The 12,282-nt window shown below is 34.0% G+C and overlaps 1 protein-coding gene across 5 annotated transcripts in view; it reads right to left on the bottom strand.

Moving 5' to 3' along the window:
* Nucleotides 1-12,282, bottom strand: part of ZBBX (zinc finger B-box domain containing) — a 113,035-nt gene that overhangs the window by 23,350 nt on the left and 77,403 nt on the right. For 3 of the 5 annotated variants that reach the window (XM_082745110.1, XM_082745111.1, XM_082745114.1), the window contains 5 exons: nucleotides 11,116-11,225; nucleotides 10,602-10,702; nucleotides 9,372-9,451; nucleotides 6,890-7,029; nucleotides 1,314-1,621 (listed from right to left, as the gene is read on the bottom strand). In XM_082745110.1, the coding sequence (XP_082601236.1) occupies nucleotides 1,314-1,621; nucleotides 6,890-7,029; nucleotides 9,372-9,451; nucleotides 10,602-10,702; nucleotides 11,116-11,225 (739 nt within the window). The remainder of the gene's footprint in view (nucleotides 1-1,313; nucleotides 1,622-6,889; nucleotides 7,030-9,371; nucleotides 9,452-10,601; nucleotides 10,703-11,115; nucleotides 11,226-12,282) is intronic. The other 2 variants (XM_082745112.1, XM_082745113.1) reach the window with 2 other exon arrangements.

Genomic DNA, 12,282 nt, shown 5'->3' on the forward strand with positions numbered 1-12,282 from the left:
AGGATTCCTCTCCCTTAACACAGGACAATGCATGTGTAGGTTGTCACTTAGTCCTCTACATGAGGCCATGTGGAAATTGGAAAATTAGAGTTCTGTTTGCAGAAATTCAGTCTGATTGCTTTCTTCACTGAGGGAGGAGGAAGAAAAGCTCCTCTGCAATGAGGCTTTGTTTTTGAGATCTATTATCAGCTAAATTGTGAGAATGTCTTCTAGAAGGAATTGGATTTCTTCTGGCAGACACATTAAGGTATCAACATAAAGGGATTAAAATTAATGTGAATTTGTTGGCTTGGAGCTCCTAAGCAAGAAATATATATTTAAACTGTAAACCTATGTTAAATGAAAGCCCAAAATTTCCATTTTTCAGGTAAGGTATTTTATTGATCTGTCCCAGTTCCCCTGCAGAAATCAGCTTCTCTTCATCTTCTTGCATCTGTGAGCATGTCTCCCAGGGTATTCTTCCAGTGACTGAGAAGACTTCTACGGATCAAAAGCTTTTGCAAAGGTCTCAGTTCCAATTTTGCATTTCAAAAAGGAAGAAGACCCATCACAAGGTGGGCCCCAAATCCAATCCCCCAAGCAGAAGGGGCAACAAATCCATAGTCATTCTTCTATGGTTTTGGTCCCAACTTCACATTAGGCATCATGAAGATTCATTTCATATAACTTTGAAGGGTTATTAAAACATTTGACTTGCCTAATTTCCAAAATTTGTATTACGTAATCATGATTACCTAAGATTTTTATGTATAGAACAGAAATTCAAATATAGTTTCAAAACTGGGCATTAATGCAATGACGAGCTACTTTACTTTTTCCTCTAAGATGAAATGAAAACTATACCCCTATTTATTTATTAGCCATTTTTCTGAAGGAACCACCTTTAAAACCTTGTACTTACATTAAGCCACAAAGACTAGTTATATCTACATATCTGCATTTATTTCATTTTTTTTTAACAGTGACTATATACTGTAAAAAGCTAGAAAGGATTTATTATGCTAAATTATTTCTAATAATAAATTTCATTTAGAAAAGTAACAGCTCTCTTCCTATGGTGCATGAGGTGGGCCTTAAAGTGTTGTCACATAAAACCGTTTGTTATAATGGCATTTACCATATTAGAATTTTTCCTATAGGTCATTAACATTCTTTCCCATATGAGTCATTCTTCAACTGTCTCATGATAATATGAGGTAGCAAATTTTAACTTCAATAGGTAGTAATGTTTAAAAATATAAGATGTCAATATAAAATTTTCTTATGACATTTCATATAAAATTTTTAATGTAATAAACACAATAGAGATTTACCAGTGGCGACTCCGTAGCTTTAGAATCTTCAAAGTTTGGCCTCTCATGCAGATTGCTAAATTCCAAGGATTCTTTGATGTCCTGAGGTAACTGCTCCTTAATGGAAGGTTTTTTTAAATCTATGCTTGGCAAAGAAGCCTTGCTCTCAAGTGATACGCAGGAATCACCAGACTTTTGATTACTCTCTGTATCTATCATTTTATCCTTGAAATTTCTTTCAGAAATGCTGCTTTCCCCTATTTTCTCAATGGCAGGAAAATAAACATCAGGATCCACAATGATTTCAAATTCAGTATCTGAAGTTCCTGCTGTTGAAAACAATTATTTACAAAACTTAAATAAATTAACTAAACTGTTAATAAACCAAAAGTTTTGTGGTGTAAACCTTTATCAATAAGCACTATTTTATCAACATTTCTTTACCGAGATCTCAGTGTTAAAATACATTTACTCCGTTAATGTTTATAAATGATAATCATAATTTACTGATATATTCAAACCTTAATGGAGCAGACTAAAGGAAGGAGGCAAGATTTTATGTTGTAATGAAATGTCAAAATTGATGCACATTTTTACTTCAGCCTGTGTTTCAATTCCCACTTTCCTACATCTTCTCCCACTCCAGTTTTATATTGGCAATTTATGAAAAATAATGCAGAGAGAACCTTATTTCCACATTTTGCGTCTTTTCTTTAACATGCCTAGTGATGAGGTGAGGGCAAGGGGAGATCTGCAGATGAAAGAGCAGTACCAGTTAGGGGCACAGAAAATGTTTCAGCTGGGACACCTGCCTCTGGAAAGCTACAAAATGAGCAAGATTATATTAGTCACCATCTCATTATGTCTGCTTTAAATAAATGAGTTGCTTTAGATCATTGGTTTTCAACCTGGGTGCACAATGGAATCACCTGAAAGTACTCTTTAAAATTGTCAGTGTATGAGCCTGACCCCAAACCAATTAAATCAGACACTGGGAGTGGGATTCAAGCACTGCTTCTTCCACCTCCCTCCACAAAGTTCTCCAGGTGCAACCAGGGTTGTGAAACATTGGTCTTAATTTTAAGAAGAATAAAAATTCTTTAACAATTTTTATGCCATACTGCATTCATTTTAACTAACAGTATGTTTATCATTATCCAGATGGAATATAGCTTCATCCGATTATCCCTATGCTCTTTCCAATATAAATATCTTATCTCTATAAATAGATGGTATAAAATAGTAAAGGCTATGACTAAAATACTCTCCAGTGATGTAAATTCTGCCTTGCTGCCCAAAGGACTTACTTGTTGCAATCAAATGTATAGCTTAGCAATTACACATAGTATTTAGAACCTCCATTTCCAACAACTACCACCTCTCACCACAAGTACTATGAGAAATACAGTAACTTGTATATCAGAGAAATATTTTTACAAGCATAACTTTATAAAAACTGTTCAACTTAAGGAAACTTCCATAATAATGCTGCATTTTCCTCCTAAACTTCAATAGAAATTAATTGATTTTTTGGTACAAAAAGATGCTATTTCCTCTATGTAAATGTCTACAACTAACCTCTGCAATATTTTTGCAAGATTGCAAAATTCTATTATTAGGATCAAATGCTGCTGAAGAGGTGACAAAGCTGCATTTTAATGATCTTTAAAAATATGATGAAGAAAGTATAGGTATGATTTAATTTAGTCTATTCAGTGGAAGGCCCATTAAGCCATAAAAATCAGATGTCTTCTTGATCCATTCATCTGTTGATGGACATCTAGGTTCTTTCCATAGTTTGGCTTAGCGAAATAAGTCAAGCGGAGAAAGACAACTATCATATGATCTCCCTGATATGAGGAAGTGGTGATGCAACATGGGGGCTTAAGTGGGTACGAGAAGAATAAATGAAAGAAGATGGGATTGGGAGGGAGACAAAACATAAGTGACTCTTAATCTCACAAAACAAACTGAGGGTTGCTGGGGGGAGGGGGTTTGGGAGAAGGGGGTGGTATTATGGACATTGGGGAGGGTATGTGTTTTGGTGAGTGCTGTGAAGTGTGTAAACCTGGTGATTCACAGACCTGTACCCCTGGGGATAAAAATATATGTTTATAAAAAATAAAAAATTATATTAAAAAAAATAAAAAAATAAAATAAAAAAAAATCAGATGTCTTGGTTCAACATTTGAAAACCAATAATCGAATATGTCACATCAAGAGGTTAAAGAAGAAAAATCACAAGATCATATCAATAGATGCAAACCAGAAACAAAAAGGAACTTCCTCAACTTGATAAAGACTATCTATAAAAAGCCCTAGAGTTAACATCATACTTAACAATATACTAGATGATTTAACCCTACTATCAAAAACAAATCAAGGATGTCTCCTCTCACAACACCTTTCCAACACTGTACAAGTCATAGTTAATGCAATAAAACAAGAAAATAAGTATACAGATTAAGAAGGAAGAAATAAATCTAATTTTGTTCACATATGGCATGATTATTTATGTACAAAATCTGAAAATATCAACCAAAAAACTCCTGGAACTGATAAGTGATGATGGCAAGGTTGCAGGATACGAGATCAAGATACAAAAGTCAATCACCTGCCCATACAACAACATGAATAAGTAGAATTTGAAATTAACAACACAATGCCATTAGTACTCAAAAACTGAAATACTTAAGAGTGAACTTAAACTTTGTAAAAGATTTATATGAGGAAAACAAAAATCTCTGATGAAAGAAATCAAGGAACTAAATAAATGGAGAGATAGTCCATGTTCACAGATAGGAAGACTCGATATTGTCAAAATATCACTTCTTCTCAACTTAATCTATAGATTCGTTCAATCCCAATTAAAATCCTAGCAAGTTATTTTGTGGATATTGATAAAATGATTCTAAAGTTTATATAGAGAGGCAAAAGACCCAGAAAAGCCAACACAATATGGAAGGAGAAGAACAATGTCACAGGACTGACACTATACAACTTCAAAAATTACTAAACAATTGTAGTAACAAAGACAATGTGGTATTGGTAAAAGTATAGAAAAAATACATCAATGGAACATAACAGAGAATCTATAGATAGTCTCCCAAAATATAGTCAATTGATCTTTGTCAAACAGCAAAGGCAAAATAATGGAAAAAAGAAACTCTTTACAACAAGTGGTGCTAGAGTTGGACATCCACATGCCTCCAAAATAATCTGAACACAGACCTTCCACACTTCACAAAAATTAACTCAAAAGAATGATACACCTAAATATGAAATGCAAAACTATAAAACCCTTAGAACCTAAAAATCTAGATGATTTTGGGTATGGTGATGACATTTTAAGACACACACCAAGAACAGGATCCATGAAACAAATAATTTATAAGCTGAGCCTCATTAAAATTAAAAATCTGTTCTGTAAAAGACACTGCCAAGAGAATGAGAAGACGAGCCATAGACTTAGGGAAAATATCTGCAAAATACATATCTCATGAATATTATATCTCAAAAATATTAAAAAATCTAAAATCTCAACAGTAAGAAAATGGAGAGCTCAATTTAAAAATGGGCCAAAAACCTTAATAGACCTTCATCAAAGAAGATACATAGATGGCAAATAAGCATATGAAAAGGTGCTCAACATATGCTATTAGGGAATTGCAAGTTAAAACAACAATGAAATCCACCCCACAATTTTTGGAATGACAAAAATCCAAAACACTGACAATACCAAATGCTGGCAAGGATGTAGAGAACAAGAAGTCTCATTTATTGCTTTGGGAATGCAAATAGTACAGCTACTTTGGAAGACAGTTTGGTGATTTTTTTACAAAACTAAACATATTGTTACTATGTGATCTAACAATTGCAATCCTTGGTATTTACCCAAGTGGGATGAAAAGTTATCTTCAAATATACATGGATGTTTATAACAGCTTTATTCATAATTGCCAAAATCCAGAATCAACACGTTGTCCTTCAATAAGTGAATGTATAAATAAATTGTGATACATCCAGATAATGAAATATTATTCAGTACTAAAAAAAAGAGCTATCAATCCATGAAAAGACATGGAGGCACCTTTAAGTGCATATTACTAGGCGAAAAAAGCCAATATGAAAAGATTGCACATCATATCATTCCAGCTTGACATACATACATGACATTCTGGAAAAGGCTAAACTATAAAGTGAAAAGATCAGTGGTTGCCAGGAGTTAGGAGGCAGGGAGGTAACATAAAAAGGCAGGGCACTATAATGATTTTTTTATGATACTATAATGGTGGATACATGTCATTATAAATTTGTCCAAACCCACAGAAAGTACAATATCAAGAGTGAACCCTAATGTGAACTATGGATGTTGGGTGATAATAGTGTGTCAATATATGTTTGTTGATTATAAAAAATGTACTACTCTGGTTTGGGATGTTGATGGTAGCAGAAGCTATGAGTCTGTGAATGCAGATTGTATAAGGGAACGATCTGTATATCCTGCTCAGTTTTGCTGTGAACCTAAAACTGCTTTAAAAAGTCCAAGTCTATTTACATAAATCAAGTATCTTGTAAAGTAACACTTAATGGATATTTATATTCAGCATTTCCTCAAAGACAACTGGAACACCATGCTCCAGGTAGGTAAGAAAATATCTTTTTGGAGCCCTGTGAAGTCCTAAATTCCCATGTGGATATAGTTCATAGTTGGTCATAATAATTTAGAGGCTTATTAGTTGAAGATGTCAAGACCAGCAGGATTATCACAAATCATGGCTCTACCATCTATTACCCAATCAAAAGTAATCATCAGTTTTATAACTAGTTATTTTAAATAATGCTCTCAAGTATCTCTCACATCTTTTATATAAGACACATTATTAGTTTTTCTGAAAATTCTAAATAGAATAAAATTACATTAGAAAGGCAGATTAGAAATAATCTAGTTCCTATGTTTTAGTTTAGGAAAATGCAATCTAAGAAAGCAAGTGACATATTCAAGGTCACACAATGATTTAAGACAGAAATGGAAATGAAATTTGACTTCCCGGACTAAGATAATTTATTGTGACTGTCTTTAAATGGTGCTCTCACCATCTGGAAATTGAAACCAGACATTTACACCCAGCATTCTAATCGATAAATTCTAAGGAATTTATTAGTAATAACAATGTAGATATATAAACATGATGATTGGTTTTGTTTGGTTTTATCAATTATGTGAAACTTTACATCAAATTTGAATATTTTGGGAGATTTAATGCAAGGCAGGCAACAAGGTGTCAATTAGATTTTCTTCACTAAAAGCCTGCCCATGTAACCTTTTAAATACTAGCTCAGTCCACAATAACTTTTAGACAGACCAGCCAACATTGCCTGCTTTTCTTCTGATTACAGACACTGTTCCCCATTGACTGAACAGAGTATTTGCTAGATAACTATATCTTCAACCAAGTGTTTCTAAGTACTAAATTTTGGGGGCTTAAAATAAACATCATAATAAGAAAAGCTTTTACACACTGCAATACATACTGGTTTTATTAACTTGCCAACATTTATTGTTAATAATATTAATCTACAAGGAAAAAAGTTACCTTTTGAGTTATTTTTACAGTAAGAAGAGCTGTTGTTCAGATGAAGATGTAAGAGGTCTGTCTTTTCCTTGGTGGAAACATGACGTTGATGGATGTCAGTTTCATATAGAAAAGTATTCTGATACTCATGAAATGTGCAACTTTCATGTTTCAGGGTAAACAAAAGAGAAGAATTGAAAGAAATGATATAGAAAAGAACATAAAAAGGCCCATCTTATTAAAATTACAGTAAACCCTTCAGGGAATAGGGTTATTCACAATAATTTAATATTTTTTTAACCTTACTGTGGACACATTCTAAACCACAAGTAACTAAATAGTATTATGGATTTTAAAGAAAGAGGTAACTGGTCAGATCTGATTTGATGAACAATGTCAATTGAAAACCTCTTTTTAAAAATATTCTGAAATAAGTTTGTTCTTGAAATTATTTCTTCTAAAAATGGAGAGTTATCTACTAGTGTATTGAAATCTGGTAAAATCAGGGTTTTATTACTTAAATAAACTTTTTATTTGTTTATCAATGAACTATCAGAGTCAAAATACGTGGTGGGTTAAAGCCTCTGACTTTGGCTCAGGTTGTGATCTCAGTGTACTGGGATAGAGCCGAGCACTGGGCTCTCTGCTCGGCAGGGAGCCTGCTCCCTCCTCTCTCTCTGCCTGCCTCTCTGACTACTTGTAATCTCTATCAAATAAATTAATTAAATCTTTAAAAAAAAAAGGGGGGGGGGCCTGGGTGGCTCAGTGGGTTAAAAAGCAATAGATGATATTTATTTTCAATTTTTAATGATGGTCACTATATACTTGCATATGTACAAATCAAACAACACTTTCTATGAATTGAATAATATATTTAAAAATATCTAATATTTAATAATATCCAATATGCAAGCTTTACGTAGTACCACATATGTGTCACTTATGATTCTTTATGGTTCTCCTTAGAAAGAAAGAAACTTGGGATGCCTGGGTGGATCAGGGCGTTAAGCGTCTGCCTTCCACTCAGGTCATGATCCCAGGGTCCTGGGATCGACTCCCACCTCAGGCTCAGTCCTGGGATCAAGTCCCACATCTGGCTCCTTGCTCAGTAGAGAGCCTGCTTCTCTCTCTGCTTGCTCTGCTTGCCACTCCCCTGGTTGTGCTCCCCTTTTCTTTCTCTCTTTGACAAATAAAATCTTTTTTTTAAAAAAAAGGGAAGAAACTCTACAGGCACCTCCATACCCAAGAGACAAAACCATTGCCAAACCATGATCAGTAACTTTCTCTGCCTTCTGTAATACCTTACTTGGAAGTCAAAGCAAGACTTGCAATAAGACATATAAAAGAACCAAATTAGAGAGCAGATAAGTCATTCATTTTCTTAGGAATACAGTAGTTCATACAAATCTTTTATCTACTGACTAAAAGGTTATCTCCTGCGAAAAGCACATTGGCTGCTAGACATCGAAAAGCACATTGGCTGCTAGACATCTGGGTCTATGCGTCCAAACATGGGTCTTTTCCCTTAGGAAAGGGACAGGTCCAAGGATATCCCTTAGGCCCACTGCTATTCCAAAATGCTGATAGGGCTTAAGTTGATCTGAATGTATAAGCAAAAAATTGGCATAGGAGCTACTTAACAGAAATCTCACTCTGCTCTTTACCCAACTTAATACTTTGTAATCAAAACACATGAAACCCTGGCTAAAGTTTTAAAAGCAAAGAAGACCCAGAGTCCTTTTATCATTACTAACAGATACAGCTATTATTTTTCACTTGGAAATGACAAAATTCTAAAAAAAAGTTACAAAGTGAGCTGTTATACTATACTATACTGTACTTATTTATCACATAGTAAAATCTACCTAGTAACTAATCTATAGTTTGGGAGCCCTTTTGTTTCTCAAACTAATCATTAATATAACTTTTTATTTAGGGTTCATAGCAAACTAAAATAAGAACAATTCAAAGAATATCTTTGGAGAAAAGAAGAAAGCTCATATGACACACATCACCCTTGGTAAGTTACTTCAAATAACGATGCTAAAATCAGAAGTATTTATTAAATAATCCGGATACTAGGTAAGAATATAAACATACCATTATAACCATGTTGCTTTGAATGTTGGCAAATATTAGCAATATTGTACACAAATTTAAACATGGCTTTAGTAAAATATATTCTAACATTGAAGTCACGTGTTTTTCTTTTAATATTTTATTTATTTATTTGACACAGAGAGAGAGATCACAAGTAGGCAGAGAGGCAAGCATAGAGAGAGGAGGAAGCAGGCTCCCTGCCAAGCAGAGAGCCCGATGTGGGGCTCGATCCCAGGACCCTGAGATCATGACCCGAGCCGAAGGCAGAGGCTTAACCCACTGAGCCACCCAGGCACCCATGAAGTCACATGTTTTTTACATCATGAGTTTCTCATGTAAAGAAATAGTTGATTTTGAGAGTAGGTTTTTAATAAGCATCAAAAGTGAGTTAGCAAGATCTTACCTTTGTTGACTATCCGCATCTGCTAACTCAACTTTGTAGGGCACTGGGTCTCCTGGTTCTTCAAATTCCTCTTCATAAGTCTTATTAAATACATGTAGTATAATATTAGTATATTCAATAAATGTATTACACATTAACCAGCTAACAAGTATGTAGTATTTAGAGAATTTTCTTCCTACAAATAATGTCATTAGCTTTCTGGCTATGTGCCATAGAACATGAGTTCTAGAAGAACTAAACAAATACAACTATTTGTTGAGGGCATTTGCTGTGTCAGCCATTTTATCCTTACTATCACACCTAGAAATAACACTAACAGCTGTTTTATTACGTAACTACTAAGTGCCAAGTAGGCTAGTGACTGAAGTGTTTTTAGTCCTCTGAACAGCATGTTATGAAGCTTACTCTGTGCTTCAACAAAATAATGACAAGCACACACATATATACGCAAGCACATGTGTTTATTTATTCTGTATCTTAAATTTACCCAGAAGAGAATTAAAATGTTTCTAGGCATACATGCAAAAAGAGCAGAAGTTATTAACCAAAAGAAGAAAGTGGTCCTTAAATAGATACTTCTTCTCTTCTAGTCTTTTTCTATGAGAACCACAGGGAGAGAAATGTTGAGGACAAGTTGTACATTCAGCTACCAGATAACTAGAAAGTCAGAAATGTGCTAACACATTAAGTTTTGTCAAAACTTAAACCTTTCACAAAAGCTCTACCCCTGACTGGCAAGAGCTCCTGTTGATTTTACTTTTTGTCTTCTAGAGGTTTGTATCCAAGTTATTATTATACTAAATCCCTTAAATCTTAGTACTATTTTTCCTTTAAATAGAAAATAATATTAGATGGCATTCAAGAAACAACATGTATACAAATTATATTAAACAGATATGATATTAGGAGACTAATTTTTGTTTAAAAAGACTGATAACATAAAGACCTAAGCAAAACAAACACTAAACTACATTTATATAAGTTAAAAGTAGTACATTTCCCACACTACACACTTCCAAAAAAGGCACAGTATCAGTACAGCTCAGAAATGGACTGCCTACACTAAAAATAATACTGTTTTACTCCTTTCAACATATTTAATTCAAACTCTTATAAATTTCCTTCCAAACAATGTTGAATAATGAGAAAAGTCTTCTTGAATATAATACATAGTTGTAATTACGTGTTTTGAAATTTCTTGTTAGGTAACAGCAGTCATTATGCACTTACATCATCCAGTTCAACTATTTTTAGAGATGGCTCAGGTCTCTCTATGTTTAGTTCTTCTACTGGCAGAAAAGGCGCTGGGTACTGTACTTTGGTCTCCTCAACTAGGATATAAGATTAGGAAATAATATCTTAAGAATATACTTCACCTGATAATTCCCTATCTTCAAATAGTTGACTGTTATATAGTCAACTATTGTTGACTATAATAATGTTCTCTTGTGCATCTACACTAATATGTAAATGTTATCAATTTCCCCACCTCAAGTTAAAATACACATTTTCTTAGCATTCAATGTTTAAATAAATAAAATGATATAATTAAGGCAAAGTAAATCTATGGAATGGGAAGAGGAGTGTGCTTGATTCTGATCTAGAGACAAAGGGTGCATAGTCCAACTGAAGATAATACAGTAATAAATAAATAAATAAATAAATAAATGCAGATGCTGACTAATGCTTAGTGTGTAAAATTTGAAATGATAATTTAGACAATATCAAATAAGTCTGAACTAACCATCACTATCTTCATCACTTTCATTCTGGGAACACTGTGCCTCACTCGCTGTTTTACATTGTGGTATGAATGTATCGGGTAGCATGTTTCGAAGTTGCTCCTGTGGAGTTCTACAAAACAAGAAAGAAGCAATTATAAGACTAAAATCTATTATGTAAAATTTTCCATGATGAGATTTTGATTTATTTCACAAACAAGTGAGTATACAAAATTAATGATGAAAGCAAAGCTATGCCTCTAATTCACAGAAGTATGATTGTATAAGAGAATCTTAATCTACTAAAATAATTTTATAAATTAAATGAACATCACACAAGATTTTTCTTTTTTTTCTCAAAATGTATTTATTTCAAAATACATTTTTTTCAAAATGTATTTATTTTTTGAGAGAGAGAGAGAGAGAGCACAAGCAGGGGAAGGGACACAGGGAGAAGGAGAAGCAGACTCCTCACTGAGCAGGCAAATGGATATGCGGCTCGACCAGGACCTAACCCAAAGGCAGATACTTAACCAACTGAGCCACCCAGAAACCCCCACACAGGATTTCTCAATTGCATGTCCTACTATTATTCATTTAGAATGAAAATCAAAGTTATGATAGAAGTCAGCATTCTTGCAGAAGTCACATGGAGCCCATGAAACATATTACACTATTTAAAAAGCTAATTTATGGGGCGCCTGAGTGGCTCAGTGGGTTAAAGCCTCTGCCTTCGGCTCAGGTCATGATCCCAGGGTCTTGGGATCGAGCAGCGGGGAGCCTGCTTTCTCCTCTCTCTCTGCATGCCTCTCTGCCTACTTGTGATTTCTAAGTGTCAAATAAATAAATAAAAATTTTTTAAAAAATTAAAAAATAAATAAATAAATAATTTTTTTTTTAAAAGCTAATTTATGGGGGCCCCTGGGTGACTCACTTGGTTACGTGGCCAGCTCTTGGTTTCAGCTTAGGTCATGATCTCAGGGTTCTGGGATCAAGCCCTCCATCAGGCTCCATGCTTACTGGGAAATCTGCTTTATCCCTTGCCCTCTCATGTTTCTCTCTCTCTCTCTCTCAAATAAATCTTTTTAAAAAAAACCCTAATTTACAAATATTTGTTGTATCACAGCCTATGTAACATGTTGATAGGTACTAAGGGAACCTAAAGATATTCTTCTAAACTTTCATCAAGC

The sequence above is a fragment of the Mustela nivalis genome (genome assembly GCF_964662115.1).
Source record: "Mustela nivalis genome assembly, chromosome: 1".
Taxonomy (NCBI): domain Eukaryota; kingdom Metazoa; phylum Chordata; class Mammalia; order Carnivora; family Mustelidae; genus Mustela; species Mustela nivalis.